This window comes from Pseudorasbora parva, chromosome 15 (assembly GCF_024679245.1).
Source record: "Pseudorasbora parva isolate DD20220531a chromosome 15, ASM2467924v1, whole genome shotgun sequence".
Taxonomy (NCBI): Eukaryota; Metazoa; Chordata; class Actinopteri; order Cypriniformes; family Gobionidae; genus Pseudorasbora; species Pseudorasbora parva.
The window spans coordinates 6,861,331-6,879,467 of NC_090186.1; the positions used below are offsets into that span (position 1 = coordinate 6,861,331).

The 18,137-nt window shown below is 40.2% G+C and overlaps 1 protein-coding gene across 1 annotated transcript in view; it reads right to left on the reverse strand.

Moving 5' to 3' along the window:
* The window catches only part of sh3rf1 (SH3 domain containing ring finger 1), a 61,527-nt gene that overhangs the window by 22,932 nt on the left and 20,458 nt on the right, over window positions 1-18,137 (reverse strand). Inside the window, exons 3-4 of the mRNA XM_067416906.1 lie at window positions 3,695-3,970; window positions 2,395-2,490 (exon numbers count right to left, since the gene is read on the reverse strand). Coding sequence (XP_067273007.1) covers window positions 2,395-2,490; window positions 3,695-3,970 — 372 coding nt within the window. The remainder of the gene's footprint in view (window positions 1-2,394; window positions 2,491-3,694; window positions 3,971-18,137) is intronic.

An 18,137-nucleotide genomic window follows, 5' to 3' on the forward strand; every position in this document is an offset into this window, starting at 1 on the left:
AATTATAATTAAAAGATAATATATTGGTAGAGAGCTTTTTTTAGCCCATTCAAATTCAGATTTTGGCCATAGATCAAGTAAATGCGCGCTCATTCAAGGATGTCCATTTATTGCATGGACAGAGAAAGCACGAATCCCTGAAGGGTTTCATCTGACGGTACGCACAAAGGTTTTTACACAAAGTTAAAAAGCAAGTATATAGCGTAACTATTACACACCTTTCGGATCATCAGTGAGAGCAACTGTACCGCTGAATGAGTATAGTCTACTCCATCCCTACACATTTTAACCCGTTTTAAGTCTGAAAAAAGCAAAAAGCAACGAAATAGTCAGACATGCGCATGTTTAGGCAAACTACTGAAAAACAGCGCTGGTTCTCGCCTCAATACAGTCTGAGAAATCGCTCGAGATGATTCAGTGAGAGAGCAGTACAAACTAATTTGAGTGGATTCAGGCCGTTTTGCAAGTGACCCATTCATAATATAGAACATAATTTAAAAGTGCACTATGTAACTTTCCGTCCGCTAGAGGTCGCCTATTCTAAACAAAGGCGTAGTTTGATGACGGCAAGTGTGAGAGCAGTATATTGGGACATGTGGTCTTCACCTCACAGCCGGTGGAAAATAGGACTCGGGCAGAAATCACGTTCATGGATGCGGTTATTAACGTTACTGTCGTGTAAAGCAGAACAGGAACGAGTGTTGAGGAGCTGAGCACGGCCGCTGGAGCGATTGTTAAACAAACGCACGGCTCGCGAGCACAGTGACTTTTATTATGACTGGACGGGACACATTCGCTGGGCGCCTGCACTATTTCCGGTAAAGGTAAAGCAGCTCTGTTTATCATATTAGATACATTTAAGTGTGTTTAAAATGATGTTATGACGTTCCTCTGTGCGTTTGCTTGGCGCTGCTGTGACATGTTCACACTGCTAAGAGTAAAGTGCTTCTGCAGAATAAAGCTGAAGGTAACAGATATGACGCGATTGACAGGCGACTCGCTCAAACGCTATGCTGACACGTCCCGGTGCTTAGTTAAAATAGCAATTTTCTCACAATTTACCAATAGTTGGAAACATTTGGGATATTGTAAGACCAAAGACAAAATACAAAATATATAACACTGGCCTAGTGGTTTTTGGATATTTTACTGCAAAAATACTACATAGTGCACCTTTAAGCATCAAAATGTGTGCACAGCGCAATTCAGTTTACACAATTTAACTTGTTGAACTCAATTCTGTTAAAGTGAATATACTGAATATACACAAATATCCACTTTAACAACAAATTGTGTCACTATAGCAACAGTAGGCCCCCGTTAATATAAACCCCGGGCATCGGGGCATCACACATCACGTTCGCACAGGGCCTCGCAACCCCCTTACGACTTGCCTGATCATATCTTACCACTGACCTTGCAAACTCAGGCAGACATTAAATACATCCGTATATGACGGCCAATAAGAGAGTTAGATACCAGATTACATTGCAAAGTCACTCTCTGAAAAAAACGAATTTACGGTGACAGATGATATAGAAACAGAAAAACCGTTTCCCCCTTTTACTCTATTTCAAGTACCTGAGTGAATGTCACTTTTGATGTCACTGCTATCAGAGATTACTTTCTCAAAAGCATTCACTTGAAAAAAAAGTCTGGTTTAGAGAAAATTGCCACGGCTATTGTGTAAGCTCGAAGCCTCCACCCTGCTTCTCCCTCGTCCTTTCACTCCGAGTGAGAGAGATGCAATTCAAGGAGCATCATTCTGACAGAAGCTATTTCTGAATGTCTTTTGATGGTTATTTTTTCCCACAGGTTAGGCATGCGGCTGACAGAGAGCTCACACTGGTTCATAAAGGTTTTTTTGCCTATGATTATGGGAGTAAGGATATGAAGTGTTTCGAGACCCGAGATGCTGCAACTTTCTGGATCACGTGGGAAGTTGGCCACGATAATTGACCGCTGTTCTAGTTTGAGGCCGAGTGATTAAAGAGAGCGTTTTTTTAAGATTGTGCATGTCTGATAAAAAGACACAAGGCTGTTGATGCTTTGGGATTTGAGTCAAAACGATGAAACTGCTGATGGTAGTTCAATACAGCTCAAATATTTAGCAACAATTTGGGAGTTTTCTGAGATCTGCATGCCTAAAGAGCTATGCATTTCAACAAGAGCAAAAACAAAGAAATGGCTGGGATGAAAAACTGGCAAAGTGAACAGGATGTGACAAAAATGGCAACAATGAACACTTTTAAAAGGAAACTCTTGAAAGGGTGGAGAATATATAAGATTTCCAAGAGTAAAGCCGCGCTGAGGAGTACAACATCCAAAAATAAAACATTAAATGTAAAAATATCAGGGAACAATGACAGCTTTAAAGGCACTGATATGACTCACCTCTACATAAGATATGGGGAAGATGCCAATCTTATCTCCCAGCATGCCTTCCGCCCAGTTCTCATCCACACGACGAATCACAGTAAGAATATCATCCTGAAGGCAGACGAAATAAAACAGGTTCCTTGTTATTCAGCCACAAGCCTTAAAGGGTTAGTTAACCCAAAAATGAAATTGATGTCATTATTGACCCTAATGTCGTTCCACACCCGTAAGACCTCCGTTCATCATCGGAACACAGTTTAAGATATTTTATAATTTAGTCCGAGAGCATAATGCATTCAATGCCCACTTTACTGTCCATGTCCAGAAAGCTAATAAAAACATCAAAGTAGTTCATATGTGACATCAGTTGGTTGATTAGTCTCTTGAAGCATCGAAAATACATTTTGGTCCAAAAATATCAAAAACTACGACTTTATTCAGCATTGTCCTCTCTTCCATGTGCCTCCAAAGAGAATCAAACGGTTAATGAATCAGTGAATTGATCAATGATTCGGGTCGCCAATGTCACGTGATTTCAGCAGTTTGACGCGAATCGAACTGTTGAAATCACGTGACATTGGCGACCCCAATCATTGATCGATTCACTGACTCATTAACCGTTTGATTCTTTTTGGAGGCACATGGAGAAGACAAAGCTGAATACAATAGTTTTTGATATTTTTGGACCAAAATGTATTTTTGATGCTTCAAGACACTCTAATTAACTAACTGATGTCACATATGAACTACTTTGATGTTTTTATTAGCTTTCTGGACATGGACAGTAAAGTGGGCATTGATTGCATATGCTCTGGGACTAAAATATAAAATATCTTAAACTGTGTTCCGATGATGAACGGAGGTCTTACGGGTGTGGAACGACATTAGGGTAAGTCATTAATTACATCAATTGCATTTTTGGGTGAACTAACCCTTTAATAGCAATTTGTGTGAAAACTCAAAGGCACCAACGAAAGCCAGTTGTGTTATATTTTTTTAAATGAAAATCTAACACAAATGGCTGAAGGATAACTTGCACTCTTATGTTTCAAGAAGAAAAAGTTTCTTTTAGTTTCTGTAACATTGAAGCAAATTTGTTTGTTTAACCCAAAATGAGTCAATTTTTTTCCTGAGTGGAACATATAAAAGGAGAGATTGCGAACAATGTTCATGCCTCTTCTTCCATTCAAAGAAAGAACATCTAATGGATTAACTAACGCTGATGAATCGAGTTCTTATAAAGTGTTACCATATTTGTTTATGAACTTGTGCATTGGAGAAGGTGTGTGTCTGTGTGTGTAAATAGGAGAGTCACCTTTGAGAAAGGCAAGCAGTCCTTGTCAGCCTCCTTGTCTTTCAGCTCAAAGTCATACAGGGCCTTGCATTGAGGGGGCGGCTGTGGGAGAGGTTTGATGACCTGGACAAAGTTGGTGGGGAAGAATCCATGAACTCCACCCATCTCTCCGTGGTACCAGTTTTCATCCACCTGCCGGCGCAGGATGATGATGTCACCCTTGCTGAACTTGAGATCTCCGGGTTCTTTGCCATCATAGTTGTATAAGGCCTTGGCACAGGGTAGCTGAGGAACTCCCTGTAGTAAAGAGAACAGAGCATTACTAAAAGGGAAAGTTCAGTGTATTCAAAGTAACTTCATGGATAATGCAAGATCAGCACTCAAAAACACATCCATTTTTCAAACTCATAGGACAGGCGAAGGGCGACCGTGATAACCACAGCCAGCTTTCATAGAGCGCAACCATGTGTGGAGTGGAGGAGTGTAAAGTGAAAACAGTGATTCTATAATAAACCCTTTGCTGCAAGGTTTTTTTTAAAACATATACCCTGCTATGTTTGGAGCCTTTCACACACTATTCTTAACATTGACATCTGCAGTATGAAAAGAAATAAAGCAGCACATATACTGTATAGTCAGAATGCTAACATAAGCTCAATGATAGCTTTTGTGCTGTATATGAGTGATCCGTCTGTCTGGCTTGTCTTTCAGTCTGACCTTGTTGCCTTGTCTCTCTGTTTTACTGTGCCGAGCTGCTTTTTCGATCGTACTTGCACCGTTTGTGTTGGTTAACTTACTGACTGCCTCCTTGTCTGACAATCCCAAAATACCCTGGGATATGCCAATGGATTCACAATGTTGTGGGGCAAGCCCATTTATCAATGTGTGGAGTTTTATGGTGCAGAACCAGTCGTCTGGAACCGGTCAAAGCTCCTTTCAAGCCTGACAATGATCCACAGCCAGAGAGAGAGGAGGAGGCAGACGCAGTCCGGCTCAACTGAATGAGCCCTTTTCAGGCAAACTGTTCAAGAGAGGGGCCCTCTGTCCAAGAGAACCCCCTCAACCACCCAGCATAAAGCGCAATGGGCTTCCTCCACTGTAGCAGGCATCTCTTGCACATAGTGAGGAGAATGATAATCACAAGACCAATAACAAAGAGAATCAGAAAACAACCATGAAAAACAAAGGTATTGGAAAAGAAGTAAGAAAGGAAGGGAGGTAGGTAGGTAAGTACAAAGGGAGGAAGGACAGACAGACAGTGGTGTGGGCAAAAAGGAAGTAAGGAAGGAAGAACAGAAGAAAGGTAATTAGGTATGTTGGTATGGGAGGAAGGATGTTGGTCAGGCAGGTAGACAGGAAGGGGGTGGGTAAGCAGATAGACGGAGGGAGGGAAAGAAAGAACATTAAGTAAGTAGGTAGGTCAGAAGGAAGGAAGGAAGGAAGTAAAGAAGAAAGGGAAGAAAAAAAGAAGGGGGAGGAAGACTGTTAAAGGGTTAGTTAACAAAAAAAATGGAAATTCTGTCATTAATTCCTCACCCTCATGTCGTTCCAGACCCTTTGTTCATCTTCAGAAGACCAATGAAGATATTTTTGCTGGAATTTGAGAGTTCTCTGACCCCGCATAGACAGCAACACAACATTCACTTTAAAAGAGTCCATGTTACTCTAGTGGTTCAACATTGGCTTTATGAAGCGATGAGAATACTTTTGCCGTGCAAACAAAAATAACGATGTTATTAAATTTCTCCTCATCTGTGCCCATCTCCTAGGCAGATTACATTGTTACCACAATGCACCGCTTCCTAGTTCTGGTTCTATTAAAGTTCTATTAAAACAATGTTTTAACAACAGAAGGAAGGAAGGAAGAGATGAAGGAAGGGGGTCAGTTAAAAGGTACTTAGGAAGCAAGGTAAACGAAGTAAGTAAGTAAGTAAGTTCGGAAGGAAGTAAGGTCAGGAGGAAGGAAGGTCAGGAGGAAGGAAGGAAGGTCAGGAGGAAGGAAGGTCGGAAGGAAGAAAAGAAGGTCGGAAGGAAGGAAGGAAGGAAGGTCGGAAGGAAGGAAGGAAGGTCGGAAGGAAGGAAGGTCGGAAGGTCGGAAGGAAGGTCGGAAGGTCGGAAGGAAGGTCGGAAGGTCGGAAGGAAGGTCGGAAGGAAGGTCGGAAGGAAGGAAGGTCGGAAGGAAGGAAGGTCGGAAGGAAGGAAGGTCGGAAGGAAGGAAGGAAGGTCGGAAGGAAGGAAGGTCGGAAGGAAGGAAGGTCGGAAGGACGGTCAGAAGGAAGGTCGGAAGGAAGGTCGGAAGGAAGGTCGGAAGGAAGGTCGGAAGGAAGGAAGGTCGGAAGGAAGGTCGGAAGGAAGGATGTTCGGAAGGAAGGTCGGAAGAGAAGTTCGAAAGTTCAGAAGGAAGGAAGTCTGCAAGGAAGGAAGTTCGAAAGAAAGAAAGAAAAAGAAAGAAAGAAAGAAAGAAAGAAAGAAAGCGGAGGAAAACAAAGAGAGCGAGACTGATGCGGTACTATTCAGTCTGGAGGGTCAGACGGTGACTAAGCAAGCCTCACCACAGAGAGGACAGACGGCCAGCCAGACACAGACATCTAACTAGAGGGCGAACTGACCTTTCAGAAACCACATCCTTTCTTCAAACTTAAAAAACAAACCAAAAAGGAAATGAAGATGAAACTAAGAAATGTTACTTGCTCACAATTCTATGTGATTTGGGCAGACAGCTTTATTTGATGTACTGTAACTGTGTGCCGAAATCCACCGTCCGTGCACCTCTTCAGACCCCCTTCTGTTGGCCTCTCTCAAAGGCAGCTGTCAGCAGATCTGCAGATTTATCCACTTTACTCAGCTTAGAGCATGAAACGGACAGAAAGAGTGAGAAAAGGAGGGTAAGGAGGAAAAGGAGGAAAAGAGAGGGTTTGATCAAAAGATTTTTAGAATGGCCGGTGTGTGTTTTTCCGGTCTAAGCCTTGCGTGTGAAAACGAAGGGTACTAGAGATTGCTTGAACTGGACCGACATGAAAGAGCCACATTCAGGCATTTATCCAGTCCAAACAGAGCACTGAAGGTGTGCGTGTGTGTACGCTTACCAGTTTGTTAAAGTTACATGAATCTCAACGTTCTATTGAAGAAAAGAAAGAAGAAAAAAGAAGAAAAAAAAAAAAAAAAATCGAGGGCACTTGCTGTCTTTGAGGTTTTCTGATCTCAAGACTCATTCTGGTCCAGCAACTCTGACACTGGAGATAAACACCAGTCCTTCTCACTGAAGATCTAAAGAACACGATTCACTGAACCTGGATCAGAACTACAGGATATTAGAAACTAATGCAAGACGGCTCAGAGTCCAGCGGGCCAGAAATTACCACTGCACTAAACTTCTCTCCCTGCAGTCGAAAAACAACACCACCTTTATTTGTTAAAACTCTCCCCAGTGCTGAAGCAAATGTGATTATCATGTAAACAAGATAGCTAAAAATACCTAGTAACAAGATAAAAACCTTTGGTGGTTCTCAGAGGGTATGCACGCTGATTTCATCCTCTCAAATTGCCAATTACATCGAATTTTTCATTTAGCAGATTCTTTACAGTGACTTACAGTATAACATTCACCAGGATTGGTGGGGAGGGGGGGGATCCTTCATGCATGGAAATGTTTCTCAAATTAATTGTAATTTTGCATTAAAGTAAAGCCTCATTCACCATTACTGTGATTCGATTTGAATTGGGTGACTGAATTCAATGTGCTTTTTAGGGCGTTTAAGTGCAGTTATTCGGCAATGAGCAGCCTCAATATTTCAGTTAAAAAAAAAAAAAAAAAAGAAGAGATATTGTTCCTCTATATCATTTTTGGGCCATGGTCAAAGTTGCTAACACATCATTGTGGACATGTTTACTTGTTGTGCTGTTTGGTCAATGAATTTGGCCTTCCAAAAATATTTTTGCCCAAAATACTATTGTAAAAAATAATTTAGGGCTACAACAACTAATCAATAAAATTGATTATCTATAATGGGAAGAAGAAGGGAAAAAAAAAGAAGATATATATATATATATATTCGACAACAAATTAGTTGCGTCTGCGCTCTATGCCCAGGAAACAATCAGTCACATAGCTCTACAGTAGCGAGTAAACTGTTTCTAAGGACAAAACGCACACACTATCAAAAAAAAACATTTTGAAAAAAAGCTTTGTGTGGATGGGGTCTAAGCTGTTTCTGAAAAATAGAGATGCATCAAGAACATTTTGGACTCTGAATTGGATCTAAAGTGCCATAGGAGTCCCACTTCTGCTCAAGGGCAGAATGGTTACTGTCCTCTGGTCATTTTATGATTTTATAACCTTCCAAACCCAATAAAAAGGGTGGATAAAGTAAAACTGAAAACTCACATGTCCACTGGGTCCAACTCTCTTCCAGGTATTACATTTAACAAAAAACGAAGGGCAAAAAAACTGAATCAACAGGGAATCTGTTCTTTAGATTTCACACATTTTGGCTGGCGGCGATGTTTGACGTTTCTTAGTGGAGTGTAACCTGCCTATAATTTGTCAATGCGTGACAGCTAGATGTGCCTAATACACCACTAATGAGAAATGTGTAATCCAATACTAATGAGCTCTCCCAGTCACAAGCCATCAATCACTATTAAGACTCTAATATCCACAAACATCCCAGCCGTCTCTAAATCACAGTTAGAGGCAATCTAATGTCATACCATACAGCCCTTTAGCTCACTTAGTGAAGACTCTTTCTAGCCACCCCTGTTTTCCAATTCACACCCATTTCAGCTGTGACCCATCACATTACTGTCTAGGTCATGTCTTGGACAGGTTGGCATGGCTCCAGAGTAAAGAAAAGCCACTGAAATGAAACAAATAAGACCCGTTCACACAAAGAATGATAACTATAAAAGACAACAATAACTATATCAGCATCCAGAACAGCGGACTATAGTTTTCTGTTTATTGTAAACCCGGATTGCAGTTCAGTTGTCCGCTTGAGTGGCTTAAAAGAGATTGGATTCTGATTGGCTGTCGATGTTTTATCGTTCATTAGCTGGAAGAAATCATTATGAAAGTGATTCCATTTACACTGCATGCAGAATTATTAGGCAGGTAGATTTTCTGACATATTATTTTTCCCCAGGCACATTTTACCAATTCCAAACCACATTTATTTTAAAAACTACCATTGATTTTGTAATTAATCACGACAATGGAAATTGAATGTGTTTCTGTCAGTTACGACATAGTTGGAAACATAGCTGCCCCGGATCAATTGGTCTCCTGAAGTTTGTGGTTTGTCTGGTCAGATTCGGTGCTACTGTCTGGAGGAGCTCCTCAAATTATCTCACAGACATTCGAAAGTAAGTGCGGAACCGGCCATGATAAAGTTTGAGCTCCTGCACAAGATTAGCATACTCCCCTTCAGACTCTTTGTGCTTCAAGACTGGGTGCACCCAAAACCTTCTTTTTGGTCTTTTAAAGAAACTGAAAAGCTTGTCCTCACTGGATAAGGAAGTGTCCATGTTTGCTCAGCTGTCGCCGCAAATGTTTTGGAATGTTGGAGCTCTGAAACGCCACAGACGTCCCAAATTTGCGTGGCGGCTGATGTGAATGGCTTTGATGTGAAATATTCACTTTACTTTTCCGTTACACGCCCACTGTGAAAGAGGCTTTAAGTGTGAAACCACCAGGATCCCTTAAGTGTGAGCCTTTTCCAGAACTGTAACCTACCTGAAGTCTCCAGAAGACGTGCAAGGTGTCAGGATCTCAGAGACTTCTCAAACCTTTTTCCCAACGTGTTGACATTTGCAAAAAAGTATTAACAAATGCCATTTCCCTTAGCTATATTAGAAAACATTTTGATGTGCTAGGGATGTGATGGTGAGAAAAAATTTCCAGCACAACACCGGTAACACCGGTAACACCAGTATCCCCGACCGGGCTTTTAAATCACTAATTCTATCTAACTGAAAGTAACATGCACACGGCTGCTCGGGCATTAATAACAGAATGGAGTAAAGTGAGTGCTATCAATTAATTCCTATGAAAGTTAAGCTTCCATATTCATGAACTGAACTGAAAATCGTGAATGACAGTTCGTCCGTTAATGCGTGCTCTGTGCGGCCGTGAAATAAAGCCAGTGATGTACATTTTCGGTTTAGTATTAGCGCCAATTTGGTGGCAGGTTTCTTGAATTGGGGGTTCATTAGCCTATTAATCGTAATGAAAAACACAACAACACAGTACAATCACAAACTCCCTTAAATAGGTATTTTACATTTTGCTTTGAAACCAAATATATATATATAGCTCTTGGCTCTTGTGGTGAATGAAAAATGTCTCCTGCTGCGTTACTCCTCCGGATCATACTTTAAGCAGACACGTTCTTGTATTCTCTGTTCTCTAACTGAACTAAATTAAAATCTAAACGACGTTGGGGGCGGTGCCCCGCGGTGCAAGGGATATTACCGGTGTTGAGTCTGAACACCGGTATCACTGGCAACACCGACTATCAGCAAGCCTATGATGCGCTAAAACTTTTTCCAAAAAAAATAAAAAATTAATTGGATGGAAGCCTGGCTACAGTTCATATTATATTAGTTCTAAGAGTCAATGCTAAAGGAAAAATTACAATGAGAAAGTTATTCAAAAAGGTTACATCAGCTGAGATGCAATACCAAACAGACACTCCGCACATTAACTGAATAAATCAGTGTGTTTTGAGTTATAAAGGCTGCATTAAAACATGTTCTGTGTGTGGAAGGCCAGTGTGATGTTTGTCTGATGGTTTTTAAAAAGAGCTGTAATAGGAGTTTGGGGGAGAGTGGGTCAGGCAGGAGATCGTCTGAACCCCATCTAGAGTAATTTAGCTTAAGAAATCCCTCAACACAGACAAAAATGACAGGAAAAGGAGGACAACTCCCAAGGAGCACAAGCAATCAAACCCATCACACAGCAGTGCTTCCCTCCCTCATAACCCTAGCACAATCAGATTCACTAAATGGAAATGACGCAGAGTTATTGACAGGAGGTTGTGCATGTGGCGTCCATGTTGTTTTCATTACGGCTATATTAGCTGAAATGGGCTGCTAATGGCCCTGTTTATGACCACTGGGAAATGACCTGACCTGTCCCTCATCTGTGTCCTCAGCTAAAAATTGACTCCCACCCACAGCTGCTGCTGAAGCCTCATACTTTTCACCTCAAGACTAACGGGCATCCCTGCTGAAGCTTTAGTGGATAATTACTTTGTAAAGGATGATAGATCAGGTGTGGAGGATGCTGAGTGGGCGTTTACGACTGAGGGAAAGAGTGAATTGATACAGTCAATACAGGGTTGAGCTCTGAATAACAAAACATCAGGTTAAACCAGGCAAAGGAAACAAATACACGGCTAAAGCAATGATTTTAGTCTGTCAACAACCAAGTAAGGAGCAAAAGTTCATCAGACTGCAGCAAGACCTTGATGAGGAAAGGAAAGAACAGTGTTTATGTTAGATATGAGAGACAGAGAAAGCGAGAGAGAGAGAGAGAGAGAGAGAGAGAGAGAGAGAGAGAGAGAGAGAGAGAGAGAGAGAGAGAGAGAGAGAGAGAGCGAGAGAGCGAGAGAGCGAGAGAGAGCGAGCTGTTAGAGAGCTAATCGGGTTAGACATGTACTTGCTGTCCTGTCCTGTCCTACTAGATTCAACCCTTGACCTTTATATCCAGCAAATGAGCAGTCTGCTCTGGTGGTCAAAATTGAAACTAAGTAGTTAAGGTTTCCATGGCAACATCTGCAGAAAAAACACAGTTCTTGCTGTCACTTTCATAGCAGAACACAGAAATGAGAGGTGGGGAGGTGGCAAGATGCAGAAGTTTCATGGCAGTATGCCATAATACAACATTTGCCTTCACACACTCCGAGAGGGGAAAATGGCTCATGGAAAACATAAATCATATTTAAAAGCTGAATTCCATTGACAAAACAGATACAACTTTTCCTGGCTATCACCAGACCAAGCTCAATCTTTTAAGACAGAGCCTGCTCTGTATTTCTTCTGCGCGAGGCGTGATCAACGGGCATAGTTCAAATGACTCTGTACGCAATTGGATAGTCCTTCCAAAAAATTAAATTAAAAAATAATTCAGACCAACAATCTCTATCCGTCATTGTGTTAAACCCACCAATATGATGCACTAGGTGGATAATCCGGTTTGTGATTGGTCCCCACAAATTTGTAACAGAAGCAGGATAAAAATATGAACAAGTTTCCAGCCTGACTGCAGGGTGAAATCACATCACTGGCAGGTCGGCTGGGTTTACCCATTCTAGATAAAACTAGATTTTGACTACTAGTAACTAAAGCCTAGTTCAGACTGGACGATGTTCAAACTCGTCGGGTCACTGCTCTTTTCACACTGCATGACTATCTGGGGTATCATTCAGTCTCTGCGGTGTTCACACTGACCGATGGTTTGACGACAGAGGAGTTCACACTGCATGACTGAACAAGAGGAAGAATCGCCGACCACTCTCTCTCTCTCTCCGGTGCGCAAACTACGTTTCCCAACTACACGTGCGATGTGACAAGTAAACAACGCGAGATCACACGTGCGGCAGACCGGAGTTCTCGCGCGAGACTTGGAATTGTTATTAAAAATTATAAACTGCACAAAGTTTGCTTCAAATTGTATGTGCGCTGATTTGTGGAGAAAAAGAAAAAAAGATTATGGCAGAAGAAATTGTTGGAGAGACAGAGGGAGCCAGGATTGTGTTCTGCAATGACAGTTTGAGGTAAATAAACAATTTTGTAATGTGCAGCTGCTGTGGCTGGATGTGTTTTTGGCCTATGTTTCTGTATGATAGAATTGTAAATATATCTATTAAAATACTGATATTCTGCTCTATTACTCCTCCCTGAACCTCCCACTGCCCTGTATCTCACTCTCTCATTGGCTGTCGGTCATCGCCGATGTAATTTTCAGTCAGAACCCAGTTCACACAGCAGGAGTTTCAATCGCTGACAGGTCCAGATATTTAGCATGTCTAATATCTCACCGGCGTTGGCGATTCTCTCTGATCGCGTCTTTGATTATTCACACTGCGTGATTGTCACTCGCGTGCACGAGCACCGATTTGCCTATGATCTCGGGCAGTTGTCTGCGATTTCACAAAACCTGTCGGCGACTCAAAATCGGGGCAAAAATCGGGCAGTGTGAACTAGGCTTAAGACCTAATGCATGGACTCAATATAAAGATAGACATTTTTCTTAAAGTGTTAGTTTACCCAAAAATTGTAATGCTGTCATTAATCTCTCACCCTCATGTTGTTCCAAACCCGTAAGTTCAACCTTCGTACATCATTCATCAAAAATACCTTCATTTGTTTTCTAAAGACATTGTTTAAATAGTCCATGTCTATAGTGGCTTAATTCAGCGTTGTATATTGTTTGAATAAAATACATTTTAAAATGTTAAATTAATTAAATTAATGAAAAAAACTTTAACTGGCAAAATTAAATTTACTTATTTGTCGTTGTTAAATTTTAATTTTACTTTAAGTAAATTTCACTTAATTTTACAATTTACTTAATTTTTCTTTTTCAAGTTTTTGAACGCTGATTTAAAAACATTTTTTTTTACTTTGTTATAAATGTTACTATGCTGTTATTATTTTAACTACATAAAAAAAAAAGGTTTCCAATACCAATAAATTTAGGTAATCACTCAAAAAAAAAAAAAAATCAGGACAATTTAAAATGGTCAAGCAACATTTGAATATTTGGACCACATAAGATAGACTGATGAAATATAAAGGAATCGATTATTATATGATATTATAAATTATATCAATAATAAAAACTTGATAAACAGATAGCTTATTCAACAAATGTAAAAAAAAAAAAAAAAGTTTAAATGTAACAGTAAATTTTAATGATTTAATTCCATCATGCCCTGATGGAGTTTTGGTTCCTTGCCACTGTCGCCTTTGGCTTGGCTTGCTCAGTTGGGGACACTAAAAATATGATCCAAGTTATTCAACTAAATATACAAATAAAATTAATTAATTAGGTCTTATTTCATTTTATAAACTATAATACTGATCTGCCAACATAAAATTAAAAAATAAACATTCAAAGTGTTAGTTATTTACATTTAAAATAAATAAATATATTGATGATCCATTTTTGTTTTGAAATCCTACCCCACCCTAGCTTTACACTGCCTTATGTTTTACACTCTTTTAGACTTTGAGCTTTTAGACAGAAACACAACACACGATTGCAATCTTGTCAACAGCCTTGTTATTTTTATTTTATAGGATGCTGGAAAAAGATCGTTTAAATTACTTCTAGTCTTTTTTTTTTATTGGCTCGCAATGTAGCGTATACACAAACACACAGACATCACACTTTATCGTGACACAGCATGAACGCCTGTGAGATATTACCCCAACACCAATAAACCACAGAACAGAGGAAGAGAGAGAATCACAAAAACAGGAGGCGAAGTAAAGCTCAGAAAACGCATGCAGCCAGCTGTCTGGAGCCCAGATGTGCATCTGGACCACGATCACAGATGAACCTGAGCAGAACGTCCTGATCCCTCTTTCCCAGCACTCTCATTATACCTTATACCTTTGTTATGGCCATCCAGTCACACACTTGTGCCTATTTAAGCCATGTGACTTTCCCACCAGACATCCACCTCATAACATCCAACACCTGTTCACCAGTCACCAACCTCCATAAAACCTCTGCATTTCACCTTGCCGTGGGGAACTGGACTACACTTTAGGGGCTCATGGGAACCACATCCATTACAGCTCGATTGAGTCAATCTGCCACAGAACGGTGTGCAAAGTCTCATGGGAGTTGGAGTCCTTTCACAGGATCAAAGCTGCCCAACCTAAATGTGTGGACAAATGAACCATGAAGCAGGCATGTGTAAAGCTAAATGTCAAACTAGAAGCAGAGGCCTAGTTAAGAGGAAAAGAAAAGCCTTTTTCATTGAGTAAAACACTAAACATATGGGAGTACAGCGGAGACGTTGCTGAGGCAGAGACTTTTCTGTAAGCTACAGATTAGTCATCAAAAAGAAACTGTTTTAACATGGAGGGGGTCTGAGCTTTATAGTGGAATTATGGGACAGGAGCATGTGGTTTTCATGAAGCTTGTGCGTAACGGCGTGTATTTGTAACTCGCTGGAAAAACACTACCGTAAAGACAGGTGGTTTGGGGTGTGTTGAGGATCACAGATTGTATATCTAAACACTGCATGGGCAAAATAACAAGACCCTCTTTAGAACTGGGAAAATGTTTTATTTATCATTCAGTTTTTAACCTTAACGCAACTTCTCATTTATTAATCAACTCATATACTTCAAAGGAATCCATTGACCAATCATATTATCAGTCTAGTCAAGTTTCAAACTGCCATTTTCCCCACACAATTTTGTATGATTTAGCTTGATTTAGACCCTTAAAAGGACTGTATTCTTATTCGAGGCAATGTCCGCTTTTTACAAGGAAAGAAATTAATACTTTTATTCAGCAAGGATGCATTAAATTAATCCAAATGAACAGACATTATAATGTTACAAAATCATTTTATTTCAAATCAGCATATTAGAATGATTTCTTAAGGATCACGTGACACTGGAAGACTGGCATAATCAGCATTAAATTTACGTTTTAAAATATATTAAAGGCTCAATATGTAATTTTCTCCACTAGAGGTCGCTTATTCAAAACAAAGGCGCAGCTTGATGACGATGAGAGACGAGCACGACACATGGCTCAAGAGCAGAGGAGCTTTTATTCAGCCACAGACTAACACTTCCGCTTCTTTTGCTGGTGTGTGTGTGTGTGTGTGTGTGTGGGAACGCAACGCTGCTTTATCATACACATCTGAGTGTGTTGAGAGTTATGTAATAACCCGTGTTTGGCTACTTTGAGACACTTGTTCACACTGCAGTAAGAGATCGATATTAGGCATGGTAAAACATGGTGGGTAAAACATTTAAACAATAAGACAAACTGTGTTGAGCTGTAGAACAATGATTAGTTTCTGTCAAACAGTTGCTCACCTGTCTAATAAAACACATCATATATCAAGGCATCTTTGGTGTTTCCATCGAGGGTAAATCAAGAGTAACACAGGTATGATGTCATTGATAGGCGACGCAAGGACATAGTTCATGTCCTGGTTAAAATTGCTTATTTATCTGTAAGCATTCTTGGAAACATTTGGGATAATGCAAGTACACAATTCAACAAAATATATAACATTGTTCTAGTGGTCGTTGGATATTTAAAAACAAAAAAAAACTACATTAAAAATTACAAACTGTGCCTTTAAAACAGAAAATAATTATTTTAAATTGTAACACTATTTCACAACATTACTGTTTTACTGTATTTTTGTTTTTTTTTTAAATGCAGCCTTGGGGAGTCGTGTCCTTTATTTATAGCGCTTTTTAAAACACAGATTGCCTCAAAGCAGCTTTACAGTGATAATAGGAAATTCATTTTGCTTAAATTAATTGAGCACCAGAGACTTCTTTCTTCTTTCAAACACATGATCAATCCCAAACTTTTGAACAACAGTATTCCTAAAGGTAACAGCTTTGAACAGTGTATAGTATAACATATAGATGCATATTACTAGATGTTTGTTGCTTTTGATCCTACAACCTTTCGCTTATGAACTCAGACAATAACCACCAACAATAACAATACCACCACATTGCCTATAATAGCATAAACACCATCTTCTGCATTCTCCAGAGTATTCTGTATCTCTCAACCACTCTTTGTTCTTATTTGCTCCATCTCGACACACTCTTGTTCCATCTCCTTCTCTGTTTCTCTCTCTCTCTTTACTTAGCCGACAACACTTCTGCTCTTTATGCACACTCTCTCTCTCTGGCGCAGCATGAAGCGGTTACAAACGCAGAAATAATGACAAAGTGGTGTGCTTGAAAGTCTGTGAAAGACATAATGTGAAGATGTGTTTGTGCGTGTGTGTGTGTGTGTGTGTGTGTGTGTGCACATTAGTGACAAGACAGACTGAGTGAAATGAGAAGTAATTAGCACTGGAGAGGGCACTCTTTTCTCTTTTTCCCCTCCCACCAATATTTCTCAAACTAATGCTTTTGCTGCAGACCAGAGTCTCTTTGAGGTGGTGTGAAAATGGCCTGAAAGGGTGCAGTTCTCTGGTACGCTTTAATGAATGCAATCGTTTGTAAAACACTTCTGATGATGTATAATTTGCATCTTTCATGCTCTTGGTCACACTTCTACTATAAACACATTTCTCAAAGCTGTTTATCTCTGAATAAATTGTCTTCGGAGAGCAGCTTGCATATTTTGCATCTCTTGCATCCGCGGCAGACAAATGAAAGTGCCGTTCTGTGCATGTAAAGTTTTTCCAATGCGACAAAAAATCTGAATAAAATAACTTCAGACAAAGCAATCAAATGAAGAAAAAAAATTCTGGGATGTTTTCCCACCTATGCTCCCTTTTTCCATCTATCCCTGCCAGTTCTCCCATTCCATGCAATTTATCTCTCCTTCTTTACAGCTTTCCCTCAGAGACGCAAACCCCCCTCTCTCACACATGTCAAATCTCTCACCTAACTGTCAAGGCTTCATTTCATTGGCTTGTATATGGAAGCGCACTGGGCCCAGAATGCAATGCTCTGCAAGCTAGGTGACGATACAGATACTGCTCGGCGCAGTGTTAACACGAAACAAGCCGATCACCTGCTCTCATCTCTTCCAACAAACTGGGAAAAATCTGGATAACAGAACATCCTGCAAAAGGAGATATATTCCGAATCATTTTCGCAACCCGGCCTAGAGCAGGGTTACTTGTTTACAAATCACACTTCCAATTTCACCTTGAACATTTAGCTATCAGAGAAAGCAAAAATAAGAAAAACAGTGGGCTGGTTGCAACGGTGACAGGAAGCGGTCTAATGTAATTTGCTGCAATCAGAGGGGGAGGAGCCTGAAAGAATGAGACTAATGAGGTTAGCGTAGCAAACTTTATTAAACTGCTAAACACACACTTGACAACAGTCAACACTGAAGCTGTTCCAACCAGAGTTCCTCTGGCCTGATTATTAGCACCACATTCAGAGGCGATTCCTGCAGTTTCACGCCCACCCACAGAGCTGCCTCTAATCCACTTCATAGTGTTAAAGTCACACCACCACCAGCACTAAATCACACTACATCAGCTCAGATCGAGAGAGAGACGGAGGAGAAAGAAAGAAGAGCAAAACAAAATGAAAAAGAAGTGAAAGGATTGCAAAAATGAAGAGAAAAATAATATAAAAAAGGAAAAGACAGCTTAAAAAGGGCACAAGCAAGAACTAAAGAAAGAGCAAACAATGAAACAGCACCGTAAGAGTAAGTGCAAGAAAATGAGCCAAAAAGAAAGAATGGAAAGAGCAATAAGAGCAAAAAAAAGAACAA